The 19,460-nt window shown below is 39.8% G+C and overlaps 1 protein-coding gene across 1 annotated transcript in view; it reads right to left on the bottom strand.

The window, feature by feature from the left end:
• Positions 1–350: 350 nt before the first annotated feature.
• LOC132584760 (interferon-induced very large GTPase 1-like) overlaps positions 351–19,460 on the bottom strand; it is a 37,887-nt gene continuing 18,777 nt past the window's right edge. Inside the window, exons 5-8 of the mRNA XM_060256669.1 lie at positions 18,920–19,200; positions 15,932–16,003; positions 15,017–15,088; positions 351–6,136 (exon numbers count right to left, since the gene is read on the bottom strand). Coding sequence (XP_060112652.1) covers positions 1,416–6,136; positions 15,017–15,088; positions 15,932–16,003; positions 18,920–19,200 — 5,146 coding nt within the window. The 3' untranslated portion in view covers positions 351–1,415. The remainder of the gene's footprint in view (positions 6,137–15,016; positions 15,089–15,931; positions 16,004–18,919; positions 19,201–19,460) is intronic.

Here is a 19,460-nt window from a genome sequence, read left to right as displayed (position 1 = left end):
ACCCGAACATAATCAGCATCTCCAAGAGATTCCTGCCTCACAGTAACTATGAGCTTCTTTTCAAAGTCCACTGGTTTTTAATGGCTGACTGCACTGATAGTACCTGTAGAAATGTTTTAACTAGAATGAGCCTGCCAAGAAAAAGGTTATCTAGATCATGATGGAGTTGCCATTCTGTGAAAAAAGAAGAGAACGTTCCATGCATGATGGAACTAGAAAGGTTTGGCCATCAAAGGCCTCATCCTTAACCATTCACAGCCTCTGCAGGATACACTAGAAGGTATTCATGCCTCTGCAGAGAAAGAAATGTAGAACCACTGGATTTTTTTTCTTTTAAAAAGCAGAGCTAATTTTCAATAATTCCATTTATTAACTTTCTTCACTTTAATCCATTGCATCACGTAGTAAAACAATACATTCCAACTTGGTGCATCTTCATATACAGTAACTTATTTTTGAAGACAAATAATTGCTGTAGCATATGAAAAGAGAATACAGTCAGTACATGCAACAATTGATAAGAGTCCAGCTTTTACAATGATCCCCCCTGTATACCTGGTTTTCTTGTATACACACCAGTAATTAAAACATTATTTTAACAATTAACAAAAAGTGTAAAAAAATTCCAACTAACTTCAAGAAAATGCATGAACTTGCACACACATGAATTGCTGCTGTCACAAGCTGCTTTTTCTAACTCCAAGCAGGTTTGCTAACACAGTGCAGTTGCTGTTGAGGAAAACTAGCTAACTATGTATAGATCTCAGAAAGAAAGACAAAGAATGGGGAAAAGGGGAGAAAGGGAATAGGAAACAGAAAAGCTCTCACAGGGAGTGGGGAAGTATAGGTCAGCTGTTCTGAAAGCATTCCCCAGGAAGGGGCTCAAAATTTGACGTTGGGAAAAGCCTTCTATGCACACCAACATTATTTTAAGACTGAGTGTTTTTCAAGGGCATCCATCTTAGAAGCATTTTCTGTGTTGTCCAAGAAAAGGCTGCAAATTTTGCAGAATGCTTCAGTTTTTGCTTGTATGAGAAAGTCCGTATTCTTTCTCCACATGTTGTCTCAGGAGCAACAAAACCAGCTACCAATGGAGAGGTGCTTCATTTCCCTTATCCAGTCTTCACCAGAGCACAGTCATCACTCTGAAGAACTAGGCAGGGTTTTTGGGTACTGGCCTACCTCTGATTTAGTGTATGACATTTTTATCATTTGACATTTAAATAAATGGGTTTTTTGCCAACATGGATGTGTAACCTTGGAATAATGTGTGGAATCATTTCACGGCAGTTGAAAACAGCACTGGATTTTCATAGAGAAATTACAGAAATTTTAAACAACTGTTTCACTAATGCCAAATTCTGATGAAACTTACTCCGTTTACTGTAAACCAAACTCTTTCAAGGTAGTGATGCTTACTCCATATTGTAGGTTTCCTTTAAAGCCTCCAATGCCTGTTCCTGGGTTATAGTTTTCCAGTCTTCTGGCAGGTCTGCTGGCTTGGCTTCGTAATGACATGCAAATTCATGATTGAATTCTTTAAAAACAAACTTCCAGTAATCAGAAGCATTGATACTGGGATCCGGCTGGATGCACCAATCTGGATAATAGACCCGGTAATCTTTGTATGGATGGTAATCCCATTCAGTTTCTGCAGTTCTGAATCTGCACTGGGAAACCACAAGAGTGGAACATAATTCGTAAACAAGCTTTTCTGTTTTTTCCCATCTAAATGTTCCCAGTCCTACAGGGCGATGGATAGCTGCAAAATGCTCCTTATGATCACTCCCTCCAGCCTCACAGGGCACTTTGCAGAAGGGACACTGCTTCCCACAGCCGAATACTCGTTTGAAGATCTCGTCCTGGGGCTTCACGGGCAGTTTGGAGAGCTTGGATTCAAGGTCCAGGGCATCAAACTCAGATAGTATTTGTATTTCCAAATCAGGAAGAAAATTTTCAACACAGACAGAAAATTGCCCAGGATCAGACATGTTTTTAAACTGTATTCCCACCAGGCTGTCTTTAGAAATAACTAGTTCCTTCTGCATTTCTTTGCAAAAAAATTCTAAAAATTCTGAAATTTCCTGAAAACGTTTGTGTTTCAGATTCTCTAGGATTTTCCTAATTTTCTTTACTATTGAGAAGAGAATGTTCTTCTCCAGGTTCTTCAAATAATGCTTGTCTGCATAGTGCTCCAGTATTTGTCTCATGATCCAACTCTTCACAAACTTTTCATAGGATTTGTTGTATTGCACATAGTTGCTGGCATTTCTGTCTTCCAACAGCTCCTTCAGAATCGTAAACTGGAAAAAGCTCCGACTTGCATATCCAATGGACTGTGTGCTGTTGAGAATGTCATCCACTATCTCTATCCCGAGTCTTTTGTTGACATAGTCCTCCAAGGCAGGATGGAGGCACAGGTCACAGAAATCCTTAGCCCGGTTTTGTTGTGCATCTCTTTCCAGATAATGATTTCTGAAAATGCTGAAATACTGAGGTTTTAATTTCTCCAGGCGTACCTGAGGATCATTTTCCTTAATGAAATCTTCATGCTTTTTCTGGAAGATATGAGCAGCTTCTCCTAAAATGTGAAGCTTCAGGTCCACTTCAAAGGAAAGTGATGTATTAAGTTTTTGAACATCACTCTGCTGAAGTGTGTGATTGATGATATGTAGAAGTTCAACACAATAGGTTTCATCATAATCTCCTCTGGAGTTGACCTTTTCATCAATGAACAAAATGCATTTGGACAACAATGAGTTAACAATTTCCTCTGCTCTACGTAAATGCTCTTTTTTTGAAAATATGCATTTTACCTTATGCCATATAGATGAATTTATATACTCTGATTTCATTTGAAAGGTGTTCATCCTGTAGTTTAACAAAGATTTTGCTTCTTGTACTTTTAGGTTGACTGAACTTCCACGATGAGACAATTCTTTTCTCAAACACCACTCAATATCCAGATATATTTGCCGATTCTCTAAGTGAATGGGTGATATTTCTGACAATGTTTCTGTCCACATTCTTTCAAACTCTGTTTTCAGCTCCTGATCATCCAGTCTGCGCTCTTCTTTCCTGCATTCATCAAGAAGCTTGTCAACTTTCCCTTCAATTACTTTCAAATATTCCATTTGAAGAGTATCAATCTTGTACCGTCCCTCTTTAATGTGAATGGCATCGTTACATTTGTTAAAAGAATAATTATCAAGTTCATGCTTGAGGCTGTTGGCGCTCCTGACAAAATCTTCTCTGTACTTCTCTACTAGATGTAGATTTGATGCTCCACTTTCAAAGTATTTGTTCAAATTTTCCAAAATCTGTTGCTCACCACATAACAGTTTCTGTTGAAGCTCATGTCGCCAGTGCAAGCAATCAAGCTCATCAGGAGATGCATTCTGTATCAGCGTTTCTTGCTCAGACACCCAAAGGTGCATCTCTCTGCGAAAGCTCCAGTCCCATTCAGAGTATTTGGCAGACAGGTGGTTATAAGCTTCTGCTATGAGGCTGTTTCGGAAGCTGAAGATGAAGTTCTCATGTTTCACGGCATTCCATAGACTTTTAATCCACTCGATAAACTGAGGGATGTCTTTTGGACTCTTTTTAACAGAACGCTCCCTTAAGAAGTCAAACAGGTACTTCTTTATCTCAAAGACCTTTTCACTGTACCCCCGGTTGACTGAAGCCATAGGTGGGACTCCGTGCCACAGGCCTGGAATGTACCAGTTATGTATTTCTGGGTCATAATCCATGATGTCTGAAAACTTGATATCCCTGTCAATCTTTTCCATTTTTGCTGCAGCCTGGGTCATTTCGTTGAGTTGTTCCAAGAGGTGTTTCCTGTCCCTCATATTTTGGTCATGTGCAGAAACATCACTGACATTCTGATGAACAAACTGGCAGTTAGGTCTTTGCCCGATCTTCTCCATCCGTAGGAAGGCGTGAGCCACAATTTGCAGGATGTCCTTCATTTCGGTGGCATTCTCCATGGACATGTTCACTATCGTTACATCACTGAGCCCAATCACCAGAGTGGCCAGCTCATTGTCATGTTGGTAGCTGTCTTCCAGTTTGGCCAGTTCAGGAGCTTTCAGCCCTTCTGTGTCAATCACCAGGATGAAATCACAGCCCAGCTCCTGAATCAAGTTCTCTCGGACCTTAAGAAGAGTCATGAAGGCCCCTCGTGTACATCGGCCGCTGCTCACAGCAAACTGCAGTCCAAACATGGTGTTAAGAAGGGTGGACTTCCCAGTGCTCTGGACCCCCAACACAGTTATCACAAACATCTTGGATCGCCTTCTCAGCTTGTTATTGAGCTTAGTCAAAACATCAGTTATCCACTGCAGGGGAATGTTGGAAGCATCTCCATCAATCAGCTCTAAAGGAAACCCTTCTAACATCAGGTCAGCAGCAATGCTGGGGAAATGGGTAAACTGCCTTCCGTTTTTAGGTAATTTACGTTCTTTAACCATTAACCATTCTGCCTCATAAAACTGCCCCAGCTCTCTCATGAAATGCTCGACACCCAAGGAGGAAGAAGAAATCAGCTGGTCTACCTCTGCTATCTTCTGGACTTCACCGCCTAAACTCTTGCATTTCTCTTTATACTCAGCCCGTAATTTGGAAAGATTTGCCCTAGCAATCTGGTCCAGGTTGAACTTCATCCATTTTAAGAAGTAGTGCTTTTCTGCTGACTGTGTACACTTGATGCCATGGATGAAATTTATCAAACCAATACTGAGCTCACACTTGTTCTGCTGCTCACGCAGGGCCATCAGTTTGTCTCTCTGTTCAGATCTGTATTTTTCAGAGGGCGTCTCCCCTTGCCTCTCCATCCTGCACAATTCTTTCTCCACTTTTGCCAGGTTTTTCCAGAGATCACCTTGGAGTTTCAGCATCTCTTTTTTGTAAACTGCTGTATCTATTACATCTCTTGTGATTTCCACAGCAGAACTGCGAGCATCCTGACATTCTTTTAAGTCCTCATCCACCTGGATCGTAAGTTCATGGGCCACAGTAGCCATCTCTTGTATGCTCACAGTCTTCAGAGGAGAGTTGATTATTCTTCTGGTGATTAAGCGTAGCTGTTCTACAAATTCTGCTGTATTAGTTGTGCCATCTTTTGCTAGGATATGTGAATTACTGAGATTAAGCACTGGAGCCAATTTATTTAAAACCTTTAAAGTTTCATTGATTTTTCCACCATGATACTCCAAGATAAAGTAGTATTTTGTTGATGATTCCTTCAGAGATGATAAGAGGGCATATTCTCTTTCCCCAATATGTTCAGCAAATATAAATATTGCCGAGGATATCTCAGATAAAAAGCTGAACTGCACCCAGTGTGACTCAACATCTCCATGGAGGTTAGCGACTGCAATGGGCTCTGGGAAAAGGTCCAAGCTCTTCTGCCCTCCAGGGAAATACCAGGCAATCTCTACTAGCCCATCAGCCATTTCTCGAGGGATGTTCCCACATTCCATGTCTCGGTGTAGAAAGAAATCATGGTGCTGCTGGGAAGGACTGAGGAACTCGTTCAGGAGTTTGGACTTGGAAAGACTCAGACTTCCCATCCGCACAAAAGAGAAGGTCGGCATGGACATGAGCACCAGGCTCTCCTCTCTAAAGCCCCTGCTGTCAACCAGGGAATGGGGCCTCCATTTTTTCACGATTTCTCTCATGGCCCACAGCATCAGGGTGCAATGGGATACCTCTAGAGGAGGCAGAAGTAAAGGCAAAGCAAACTGGCACATGGACATTTTGGAAAGGATCTCCTGCTGGAGGAAACTGTCAGAACACAGCAGAACAGCACAAAGGACATCGAGGGGGTTCACAGAATCTCTCTCACCCATCCTGACAGTACAGAAAGCACTCTCATCAATCCTATTACCCTTCTCTTCTTCTCTTGTTCTCTGAGGATCAAAAGCCTCCTTCTCAAGGCTTGTGCTCCTGGCTGTGACATTCAGAGCCAAGACCTTCCTCAGAAAATGCCACGGCAAGTCTCCCATGGAACTAGGGATGCACTCCTTGAGACTCCCTGAACTAATTTCTAGGATTTCTTGCAGGGAGAATTTTTTGCTTTTTTTCTTCTGTAGCTTTAGTTTCCTGAGAATGTCCTTAAGTGCTTTTCTTCTCTCTGTAAAAGGAGATTATAGAAGTATTATTTTTATATCACTATAACTTAGTAGCACTCTGCTGCTATAACCTCACTTGTTATTTTACTGACTTGTTATCATACCTTTCCACCTTGACAGCCATGTCTCTCCCCTATGCACTTATACCTTTCTACACTACTTACGTGGCATAGTTACCTTTTTTTCACTACTAGTACGTACGTTCGTTCATTCATTCATTCAATTTTTTATACTCTGCCATATCCCATGAGTGGGCTCAGAGTTGCTTACAGAATAAAAACTCATCAACAATAAAACAGTAAATACATGGTAAGAAACATAAATGGCAGAGATCACAATTATAACAGAAATCCATGCCTCATGTCAGGCAGAAAGGAAATGCCCTGACAGACTCCAGTGCCCAGATAATATCCAAGAACAGACACTAGGTTAAGATAACAAGAGCAAGGGGGGCCAGAATGATAGGATGTCCGCCATTCAGGGCCGGCTCGCCCAGTAGGCAAACTAGGCATGCCTAGGACGCCAGGAGGGGGGGTCGCCGAATTGGGTTCCCCCCCTCCCGGTACCCCACACAAACACCTAATTCGCCACCCCCCACCGCACCCCGGCGTGCTGAGAGGAGCGATGCCAGCCTCCCCTTACCCACTTCAATGCAAGCATGTCTGTAAAGCATTCTCTTAGGAGAGCTCAGGACACGAGGCTTCATTCCCCTCTCTGGGAGGGGGGAGAAGCCTTGTGGCACCACGCTCTCTTCTTAAGAGAACACTTTACAGAGATGCCCACATCGAAGCAGGTAAGGGGAGGCTGGTGCTGCTGCTATCAGAACACCAGAAGGGGGAGCAGAAGGTAGCCTGCCCCCCCCCCCAGCGCACTGAGAAGAGCACGCCAGCCTCCCCTTACCCGGGCTGCTTCGAACCAGGCATTTCCATAAAGCATTCTCTTAAGCAGGGGTCGTTTTGTAGAAAAATAGGTGGTGGAGCTCATCCAGGGATTGTTATGCAGCTGCACCTACTATTAAATGGACAAGGTGGGAAGCAGGAGGTGGAACACTCAGAAAGGTTCAAGAGCTGCTCTGAGGCCTGCTCTTAAGAGAGATTGGGCGTGACGAGGCTCGTTGCATCGCACTCTCACTTAAGAGAATGCTTTATGGAAATGCCCAGGTCAAAGCGGCCTGGGTAAGGAGAGGCTGGTGTGCTCTCAGTGCACCGGGGGGGGGGGGCAGGGACAGGAACGTAGCACCCCGTTGTGACACCACAAATAACACAAGAAGGGCGGGAGGAGGTGTGGCATAAGCAGGCAGGCAGAGGGGAGGGCTGGTGGGGCTTGGTGCCGCGGAATTTTGCCTGGGGCACCCTAGGGCCCTGCTGCCATACAATTGTTTTGGTCCCCACTGGGGACAAAGGCAGGATACAAATGAATTGAACAAATAAGAGTGGTTTCAAGGCTGGAATGAACTGTCATTATGGCCACTAGGAGTTTTCCTGGTGACCCTATGGCTTGCCTGACCACTTGCTCTGCCAAACAAGAGGCAGAAAGGATGGCACAATGGTCCCAAGTTGGCAGAAGTGAGCAAGTATACCTCACCCAATGATAGAGTTGAGCAAACTCTCATCTGTAACCACCTCTTAAATGCAGAAAAATAGCAAGAGGCACACAGAATCAAGTTGTTGAGCTCTGCCAGAAATTTCAGACTTGGAATTCAGAATATGATCTACATTAAAAACATTTGCAAATATTGATGCTTGATTCTGTATAAGTTATTTTGCTCCCATGACTTAATTTTGCAATCTTCTAGGGAAATGGAAGAAGGAAGGGAAGAGTCGCAATCACCTAGACTGACAAGCTTTTAGGGAAAGATAATGATAGGAGGAAGAAAACTAGGGCTGATTCTGCACTAACCTTGCTCCACGCCAGGCTTCTGTTTCTCTCCAGAGCAAGCTAGCAATTTCACACCAGCTGCTCCACGCCACCGTTTTGTGTGGGGAAAACTTGTGATTTACTGCGCCACAGTGTAAACCTGAAAGAACAGGTTTACGCTGTGGCACAGAAAATCGTGGGTTTTTCCCAAACAAAATGGTGGCGCAGAGCAGCTGGTGCGAAATCGCTTACTTGCTTTGGAGAGAAATGGAAGCCTGGTGTGGAGCAAGGTTAGTGCGGAATCAGCCTAGGCTTCTCAAGGTGTAACCTTTAAACTCTAAGATGTATTGACTTCTGGCTTGGTTTCATGGAGGATTGACGTGCTTCTCAGTGAGGAGCAGACCAGAGCCTCTGTTCTGGGCAGAGAAGGTGTTTTAATGCCTGCTGCCCACATCTTCTAGGCAAGAAGATGGCCAAGACATGCTTATGAAATTCTGAGGAGATTTACTTTGGCTGTCGAGGAATCCCTGTGGGGTTTCTTTTTGGCTTTAAAGAGTCTCCGGAGAAGAATCGCATTACAACGTCTACAGAGGATATCTGGGGTCGCTAAATCAACTTAAATTCATCATGAGCCAGAGCTTCGTTGGGACTAATTAATATCTAATGGAAACAGAACGGTGCTTTTGAAGGATCAAGCTTTAGAAAGGTAAAGATTTTGATCTATCGCTCCGGGACTAAATTAAGATTTATTTGGAAGAAAAACAAAGGTCTGGACACTTATATAAGATATTAAAACAAAGAAGAAGGAGGGGGTGAAATTGGGACTGAGAGAATTAAATTTAAGGTTAAAAAAGGGAAAACTAAAATTGTTTTGCATACCTGTGAACAGGCTACCCCCTCCAAAATAGAACAGAACTACAGATCAACAAGATGTCACAGGAAGTGATGTCATAGAAATATCGCGAGACTTCTCAACCATAGAATACGAGACTTGGTGGCAAGAAAGAAAAGTGGCGGCCATTAAGAGAAGGGAAAAATATAAACCTCCTAAGCCCCTCTAGGACTATAACCATAGAGAAACATTGGCGGCCATTAAAAGAAGGTAATTTAAAAATTTTTTTAAAAAGAACGGGACTGTAAAAAATAGTAGAGCCGACATATATCAACATTAGAAGGTCAAACTTACTGGACAATGTAATTTAATTCTATCTGGGAGCAGCCTACAAGAAAAAGAAAATTTTTTTAAAAAGAGGGGAAAAAATCATGGCCGCCATTTTGGAAAATATAAAACTTCAAAAATTAATATCTCGGCTCTGGAGCTTAGGAGAAAGGCGATTATGGGCTTACCTAAAAGGGCATGCCCTATTCTACAAGACTGTTTCATTTAAAAGAAATTTGGTGACGTCAACTTCAATGCCTATATTTACAATGGGAAGGCAGTAATGTCAGCCCAAAAACCAGGACCAAAACAGGTACAGACAAGAGCTAAGACATTGGAAGAAGTTAAAAAATCTGAAAAAAAAAGAACAAATGGATGCCATGGAAGCAAGACTGGTTGAAGTGATTAAAGACTCTAAGTGAATGTAAGAAGGATTTAAAAAGATATAGAAGTTTTCAGTAAAGAGTTTAAAGCAGTGTCAAAAAAAATCCAAGAGGTTGAAGAGAAAGTGGAAGACCATGGATGCAAGAATTAACACAGTGGATTCCACTATTAAAAAAATGCAGGACAAAGCAGTACTACAAGATTGTAAACTAATGGAAAATCAAATACGTTTGAGAGGGGTGCCTGAAAAAGATGGAACTGATTTAATAACATATATAATAACAATTATTGCTGAATTTATTGGTGATGACCCTGATGAAACTAACTACTTTTATGACTACATTTATAGAGTTAATTCAGAATATGCAAGGAAAAATAAACTACCAAGGGATATGGTAGTAAGATGTGTGACAAGAGACTTGGTGGTCAGGATTCTAAATAAACAATTTGAAGGTAAACTGGTAGTGGAGGGCAGTGATGTCAGAATCATGAAAGAATTACCAAGAAAAGTCTTAAATGACAGAAGATTATATAAAAAATTGACTGATCAGCTGAGAGAGAGTGAAATGAGATACAGATGGATCCTTCCAGAAGGCTTGGGCTTTGAATACAAGGGGAAGAGAGTTACCATCACAAGCACTCAAGACATGGAGAAGTTTTTGATGGAAAATAAAGAATTTGGGGGTACGGATTAAAAATAGAAAATCATAATGGATTACAAATTATTATCTTGGAATGTAAACGGACTTAATTCACCACAAAAAAGAAGGGCAACTTTTCATTGGATTGGGAAGCAAAAATGTAAAATTATTTGTTTACAAGAAGTACATATTAAACAGTTGGATTACAAATTTTTATGGAATAAGCAATTGGGTTTAGAATTTTACTCATTGGCTAAGGAAAAAAAAAGAGGTGTGGTTTTTTATGTGAAGCAAGATTTGGACCCAAAACTGATTTTTAAAGATGATGATGGTTAGGTTTATTGCAGTGGAAGTGATGTTGAACCATAAAAGAACTTTGTTGTTGGGATTGTATGCTCCTATCCTAATAGGGCTAAAGACTCTTTCTTTAAGGATATTATACAACAACTTGATCAAGTGACATATAAGCAAATTATGATCATGGGAGACTTCAACAAAATGGTTAAGAATACTTTGTACAGATCTGGGGAAAAAATAATGAAGGGAAATTACCAAAATCTTTTTTTGAATTAGTTAAACAAGAAAATTGTGTGGATATCTGGAGGGAGATGAACCCTACAGTGCGAGACTATATGTTCTTTTCAGCAAAACATAACTCTTTCTCAAGGATCGATATGTTATGGATTACAAAAAATTTGGGACTGATAACAAAAAAAATAGAGATTCTTCCTAAAAGAGGAGCAGATCACAATCCAATAATGTGGTCTGCAAAATTTACTAAAAAGACTTTAAGATGGCGGATAAATGAAGATTTGCTGCAGAAAAAAGAGGTAGTAGAGTCTCTGGAAAAAGAGACCAAAGCTTTCTTCCAATTAAATGAAAATGAGGACATTCAATATCAAACAGTGTGGGATGCATATAAAGCGGTAATGAGAGGCATTCTAATCACATTTAATAATAAGGATAAAAAGGCTAAAGAAAAACATGATAGACATACAAAAGGAGATTGGAAAAAAGAGAGGGAACTTAAAAAGAGGCCAGGGAAAAAGAGAATTTCAAAGGAAATTATAATTCTACAAGACCAACTAAGACATTTGTTAAATAAAGAAGTGGAATGGAACTTAAAAAGGCTTCAACAAAAATCTTTTGAGAGTGCGAATAAACCTGGAAAATGCCTGGCCTGGCAAATGAAAAGAAAATGGGAAAACAAAACTATTAATAAAATTATTTTGGGGGATAAAAAAATTGTTGATCAGGAAGGAATTAAAAGAGAATTTTATAAATATTATGCTAAACTAAAAGCCATGTGGTGGATAAAGGAAGAATAGATGCATATTTACAGAAAATTAATGTAAAACCCTTAACTGACAATATGAAGATTTTAAATGACCCAATTGAAAAGGAAGAAATAGAGGCGGCAATTAATTCAATGAAATTGGGGAAAGCTCCTGGTCCAGATGGTTTTACAGCAAGATATTATAAAGTTTTTGAGGAGACTCTACTTCCAAAGCTTCAGAAGTTGATGAATATTATAAGAGTAGATGGGAAGATACTTAATACTTGGAAAGAAGCAGTAATCTCGTTGATACCAAAAGAAGACAGAGACGCCACGAATGTAAAAAATTACAGACCAATTTCATTACTTAATAATGATTACAAAATATATGCTAGAATATTAGCAGAACGCCTGAAGCAGCATTTGAATAATTTTATTAAAGAAGAACAAGCAGGGTTTCTTCCCAGAAGGCAAATCAGAGACAATATCAGAACAGTAATTGATATAATTGAATACTATGAGAAACATCCTGAAAAAGAAGTGGCTTTGTTTTTCGCAGATGCAGAGAAAGCTTTTGATAATGTGCATTGGGACTTTATGTTCGCAGTAATGGAGAAACTGAGATTGGGTGAAGATTTTGTGAGAATGGTAAAGGCGATATATACTGACCAACAAGCAAGACTTTGTATCAATGCAGATCTGACAGAGAAAATGGTAATTAGTAAAGGAACAAGACAAGGGTGCCCTCTATCCCCATTGATATTTATGATGACTTTAGAGATACTGCTTATGCAAATCCAAGAAGATAAAGAGATAAAGGGTTTGAAATGGAAAGGTTTCTCTTATAAATACAGAGTGTTTGCAGGTGATGTAATGTTTATAAATGAAAACCCAACTCAAGTTACACCGTTGCTGCTTCAAAAAATATAAGAATATGGTGAGTTGGCAGGTTTTTATGTGAATAAAGAAAAGTCAAAAATTTTGTGCAAAAATATGTCAAAGATTAAACAGGCAGAATTACAAAGCCTAACAAAATGTGAAGTGGCTTCTAAAGTAAAATATTTAGGAGTAGAAATTACAACAAAAAACATTGATTTATATAAAAATAATTATGAAAAGCTCTGGCGGAAAATTGATGGAAATTTATTAAAATGGAATAGGTTGAACCTGTCTATACTGGGTAGAATATCGGCAATTAAAATGAATGTATTACCAAGAATTATGTTCTTGTTTCAAACAATACCAATAGTGAAAGATGATAAACAATTCAATAAATGGCAGAGGAAACTTTCAGAATTTATATGGGCTGGCAAGAAACCAAGAATTAAAATGAAGGTTTTGACCAATGCAGAAGAAAGGGGAGGCTTCCAAGTGCCGGATTTAAAACTATACCATGATGCAGTTTGTTTGGTGTGGATTAAGGAATGGCTAATGCTACTAAGCAGAAATTTACTAACATTAGAAGGTCATGGAAATGTTTTTGGTTGGCATGTATATTTGTGCTATGGGGAAAGTAAGATGGATGGTTTTTTCTCACATCATTATATATGAAGTAACTTGTTAAAAACTTGGTTGAAATATAAAAAATATGGTGATGAGAGGAAACCGCTTTGGATTGTGCCAAAAGAAGTAATAAAGTTATATTCTGATATTAAGGAAGAGAAATGGATACCATATAAACAATTGTGAAAATACAAGGCGGCAAGGTGGAACTAAAATCAGTGGAAGAATTGGATTATAAATATAACTGGTTTCAATTGCAACAAATTAAAAGTCTGCTTGAACAGGATATGAGAAACGAAGGAATAAGACAAGAACAAACTGAACTGGAAAGAATGCTGTTTGGCGATAATGAAAAAATTATTTCAAGAGTATATAAATTATTATTGAAATGGTCTACAGAGGAAGAAGTGATTAAATCTCAAATGATAAAGTGGGCAATTAACATAAATAAAGAAATTCAGATGGAACAATGGGAGTATTTATGGAAGAACTCTATGAAGATATCGACATGTAATAACATAAAAGAAAATTGTTTTAAAATGTTGTATAGATGGTATATGACTCCTAAGAAATTGTCAAAAATAAATAATCAGAGGTCTGATCGATGTTGGAAATGTAAAAAACATGAAGGATCTTTCTATCACATGTGGTGGACTTGTGAAATGGCTATACAATTTTGGCAAATGATTCAGCAAGAAGTTTCAAAGATTTTGAGTTACAATATAAAGACGGCACCAGAAATTTTTCTGTTGGGATTACAAATGGAGAATTTTCCGAAACAAGATAGAACGTTACTTTGGTACATGCTTTCAGCTGCACGGACACTATATGTGGAGTTGTGGAAGCAAAACAAAATACCAGAAAAATGGAATTGGATTATGAAAACTATGCATTGGAGTGAAATGGACAAGCTTACTAGAATATTAAGAGAACTTGATATAGAAAAGTTTAACAAGGAATGGGGAAAATTTCAGAAGTACAGTATGTTGAAAAACAGTGGAAGGTGAAAGGACACTTGATTTTTAATAATGGTTAATTTTTAAAGTAAAGTAATGTTAGGTACTATCAAATTATATTAATAAGGACTATAGTTAAAATTGAAGTTATGGAATTATATAATGGTTTCATATATAAGGATTGGGACTAATGGATTATAATTAAGATAGACAATATTAAGTATTAAGTATTATAGCATTATAATGGACTATTAATCAATGTAGATAATAATAATAGTAATTTTTCTCTTATCTGTGTTTTATCATAGTTACAAGTTCTTTTTTTTTTAAAGTAGATTCTTAAAAGGTTAATATTACCTTTTATTTTCTTTTTATATTTTAAGTAGAATGCACCGGGGAAGTCATGGAAAGGGGGGAGGGAGATGGAAAATGCAATATATAGATACTTACTTTGCGGATAGTAATTGATTAGTGATATAATATGTTGCTGAATAATAAAAATTGTTTTACACAAGTAAACTCTTAAGATGTATCACAGATTATATACTGAATAGCTTTACACACTGGGTTGTTTTTTTTTGTATAGTATACTACTGGTTAGGCTAGTATTAATGGGTTATCAATCAAATTTAAAAGAGTTCTTTTTTCAAACTAACTGAACTGAAACATCAAACTATAGGAAAGGAAAGTACCTATTGTGATTGCATACATGGTGCAAAGCAGGTCTGATCCTAGTGAATGCCTGGACACAGAGGCAGTTCAGCACACAAAGGACCCAAAAGATCACTCAGGGTTGGACAATTTGAGAAGGACTGGGACACAGGAGGGAGTGAGTAATATAATTTGTGGCCACTGTTGCCTCCCAGATCTGCCCTGCTGCTGGCCAGGTCCCAAAGTAAACTCCAGTGGCACTTTCTTCAGTTCTCCAGATGTACAGGAGGCAGTGATGGGCATAGGCTATATCCCCCAACGTGTGGCACTTGGGATGCAAAATAGCCTGTGCCCTGTCTAGATAAGGCACTGTCTGGGGATGTTAATGCTTCAAGTAAGACGGAAAGGATACAATACTGATTAAAATTTTAGGAAGACGACAGACAAGAAAATACCTTTGGCAGGGTGTTTCTCCTCTTGCTCCAGTTCTTGCTGGACTTCACCTTTTTGCTCCGGACTTGAACAACCTGGAAAGATCAACTCACAATTAACTACCAAGCAGGAAAATCACACTGATTAGCTGCTTCTGAAAATGATTATGAGGGGGGAAGCAAATCAGGCTTATCAAGGTGCAAGTTTTAAACACTAAAACGTATCATAGTTTGTATACTAAGCTGCTTTTACACACTGTTTCTTTTGTATAGTATACTCCTGGTTAGGCTAACATTAACTAGTTATCAAACATAAAACTATTCTTTTTTCAAACTAGTTGAAATGAAACATCAAACTACAGGGGAAGACAACACCTTTTGTGGTTGCATACATGGTGCCAGGGGTTTTTTTGTAGCAGGAACTCCTTTGCATATTAGGTCACACACCCCTGATGTAGCCAATCCTTTTGGAGCTTACAGTAGGCCCTAGGGTAGTCCCTGTAAGCTCCAGGAGGATTGGCTACATCAGGGGTGTGTGGCCTAATATTCAAAGGAGTCCCTTCTGCAAAAAAGTCCTGCATGGTGCAAAGTAGGTTTGATCCTAGTGAATACTTGGACGCAGAGGCAATTCATCACACAAAGAAACCCAAGGATCACTTGGGATTGCAACATTTGAGAAGGACTGGGACACAGGAGGTAGTCACTAGCATTACTTGTGGCCACTGTTGCCTCCCAGATCAGCCCTGCTGTTGGTCGGGTCCAAGCAAAACTCCAGTGGCATTTTCTTCATTTCTCAGATGTACAGGAGGCAGTGATGAGCACAGGCTATATTTCCCAATGTGTGGCACCTGGGACCCACGTGGGATGCAAAGTACCTTGAGCCAACCATGCCTGACAATATTGATTAAAATTGTAGGAGGACAACAGATAAGAAAATACCTTTGGTAGGGTGTTTCTCCACTTGCTCCAGTTCTTGCTGGACTTCAACTTTTTGCTCTGGACTTGAACAACCTGGAAACATCAACGCACAATTAACTACCAAGCAGGAAAATCCCACTGATTTAGTTGCTTCTGGAAAGGTATTCTTAAGGGTTTTAAAAATTATTTTGTTTAAAATCTCGACTTGATGTACACTGCAGCTAACCCTTTAATGAATATACCCAAGAGATCCTTAGGTACCAAGGTGGGCAGCCATTATGGACAGGTCCTTCTTAGTGGTGGCATTTTGTACTTCCTATAGAGGCTCCCTGGTCCAAAGTTTCTTTAGCTTTTATCTAGGGAAAGACCTCTTTGCTCACCCAGGTCTTTAGATAGGGTCCCCACACTAGCCTTTAACCAGGGCTTTTTTTGTAACAGGAACTCCTTTGCATATTAGGCCACACACCCCAATGTAGCCAATCCTCCAAGAGCTTACAGGGCTCTTAGTACAGGGCCTACTGTAAGTGCCAGAAGGATTGGCTACATCAGGGGTGCATGGCCTAATATGCAAAGGAGTTCCTGCTGCAAAAAACCCCTGCCTTTAACTGTGCAAGATACAATATTAACTAGTCTAGTTGTATAGTTCGTTTTATTCTCTCCTGGTTTCATGTGGGATTCTATTGATGTCTTTAGATGATCATGCCTATGTTTCAAAATGATTTTATGGTGTTACTTTTATTGCTATACCTTGTCTGAGAATCAACTGATGAGTGATTACATAAGAGATAATACATATAATAAATAAACACAACAACATACACTTAAAGTACAATTTAAAAGATGTTGTTAACCAGCACTAACAAGCAAACTAGATTTGGTGTAGGTATTCACCCCTATTGCCTGTTCATGTGTACAGTTTTATTTTGCAGGATTATTTTAAAACAAAAAATAGGTTGTGTGATGAGGGAAGGCAGCTAAAGCACACACACACACACACACACACACATTTCAAAAGCAGCAGGCCAGATTCCTGAACATGTCTGAAAGCTCTAACAAGATTAGAGCAATTGTATTTCTGGTCTTAGCATCATTTAGAGCAGTTAACAAGACCTGTAGCATCAAATCACAACACTGACAGACTAGGGACCTCTTTATGCTACAAAGTTCTATTCTGTCAGGTTAACTGCTAAATATAAATGTATTTCTATGGACATTATTTGATGCGTTAAGTGATGCAAAAATTACATAGCAGGATTCTACTTATAGCAAGAGCAGTGCAAGTTATATGGTAGTATAGACCACAGTCCCCAACCTTTTACCCTAGTAGCTTTCTGAAACCATTCCACCCAAGTACAACCCTATCACTTGCGTAGAAAAGCCTTCCTGAATAATTCCATTTTGTATCCTCTATCATAATGAGAACAAAAGCAATGTACAACCTATAATAATAACGAAAAACTCTGTAGCTACTGAACACCAAGGGCCAGACTTAGTGTGACAAGGAAATAATTAATTTTAGAAGAAGAAAAAGAATTCCAGATTTATACCCCGCCCTTCTCAGAGTGGCTTACAATCTCCCATATCTTCTCCCCCCACAACAGACACCCTATGAGGTGGGTGGGGCTGAGAGGGCTCTCACAGCAGCTGCCCTTTCAAGGACAACCTCTGCCAGAGCTATGGCTGACCCAAGGCCATTCCAGCAGCTGCAAGCAGAGGAGTGGGGAATCAAACCCGGTTCTCCCAGATAAAAGTCCGCACACTTAACCACTACACCAAACTGGCTCATTTTATTCATATTATTTACAGAGAAACAGGAACCAACAGGCAAACAAGCCTGAAGAGGTGGGTAGGGAAGGAGGCCAGATTGGAGTTCTCATAATGATTTGAACCAATCAATCAAACCTCTCATTATAAGTCTCCAGTGTAATGACAGACTGGTAGACAAAAATCCTGGCCATGTAATAGAGGTATGTGGAGACAGCGTTGCCAGTAGGCTCAGAGAAGATGAAGAAGGAAATATTGGATTTATATCCCACCCTCCACTCTGAATCTCAGTCTCAGAGTGGCTCACAATCTCCTTTATCTTTCTCCCCCACAACAGATACCTTGTGAGGTGGATGGGGCTGAGAGGGCTCTCACAGCAGCTGCCCTTTCAAGGACAACCTCTGCAAGAACTATGGCTGACCCAAGGCCATTCCAGCAGCTGCAAGTAGATGAGTGGGGAATCAAACCCAGTTCTCCCAGATAAGAGTCTGTGCAACCACTACACCAAACTGGCTCTGTCCCTTTAAGACAGGCTTAATTTATGGAAACAGACAGATGAAGCTTTCCATGGAATGGAGGTAAAGAACATCTCATTAAGCCTCCACTGAAAGGTCAGGACATTTTTTTTCCAGGTCTCTTGGTAACCTTAGGTGATCCTGACAGTTCACATGCAAGTTTTTGGTCTGAGTATGGAGATAAGTGTTTCCCCTGAGTCTTAAGTTCACTGGGGCAGAATTCTGTGCTCTTAAGTGGCAAAAAACTGGTAGAGACTGTAGTCCTTAGCTATAATGTAAGAACAACAAAGTTTGTGTCAAGGGGCACCTTTAAGATAAAGTTTTATTCACATTTTAAGTTTTCATGTACAAGCACACTTCTTCCAACTTTGTTGTTCTTAAAGGTGCCACTGGTTTCAAACTTTGTTCTGTTGCTTCAAACCAATGTGGCTACCCCACCTAAATGTGCAGACAGTACTGCTGTTGTGAGAAGGAATATGGCATTCATGGGGTTTAGCAGTTTTGTTTTTTTTAAAGCAGGAACGCACAGGAATGCAGTTCTGGCTGGCTTGGTGCCAGGAGTGTGACTTAATATGCAAATGAGGTCCTGTTGAGCTTTTTCTACAAAAACACCCCTATGTGAAACAATGGTGATGTCAAGGGCTGTGGCCTAATGTACAAATGAGTTCCTGCTGGGCTTTTTCTACAAAGAAAGCCTTGGGGTTTAGGAAGAACATTAAGCGAGACTCACGTTGCAGAACTTGATTTGAACCTGGACATGTAATTTCTAAATGTTCCAGGAACCGGGAGCAGGCCATTTCCCCCTTTTTCTGTATCAGAAGAAGCAATTTTCGACTTTTCTTGGAATCCTCCTCAATTTTGTTTAAGGCCTCATTTTCTTCCTCTGTGATGACACATTCAGAGAATAATTCATCCAAAACAAGATCCAAGTCCTTCTCAAGGATTTCAATCAACTGTTTTCTCCCTTTGCGTATCGTCTCACTAGCAGGTATCATTGATGTATCCACTGAGCTGTGGGGAAAAGATATATTTGAGTCCACTTGCAAAAAAAGATGGAAGAGAAATGTTCAAACAAATAAATAGGTTAAGCATCAGATGAATGAATAATTCAGACCTCCTTTGGACATGGAAAAACTACTTTATACCAACAGAGACCAATGAACCATTCAGTCTAATATATTCCATTGGTGCAAGGTTTTGTTGTTGATGGGACTTCCCTTCCAAGGAACCCTCCTTCCCCCTTCAACCCCAGGGCCTTGGTCTTCAGACAC

This window comes from Heteronotia binoei, chromosome 15 (assembly GCF_032191835.1).
Source record: "Heteronotia binoei isolate CCM8104 ecotype False Entrance Well chromosome 15, APGP_CSIRO_Hbin_v1, whole genome shotgun sequence".
Classification (NCBI taxonomy): domain Eukaryota; kingdom Metazoa; phylum Chordata; class Lepidosauria; order Squamata; family Gekkonidae; genus Heteronotia; species Heteronotia binoei.
This window is presented reverse-complemented; position numbering and strand designations above follow the sequence as displayed.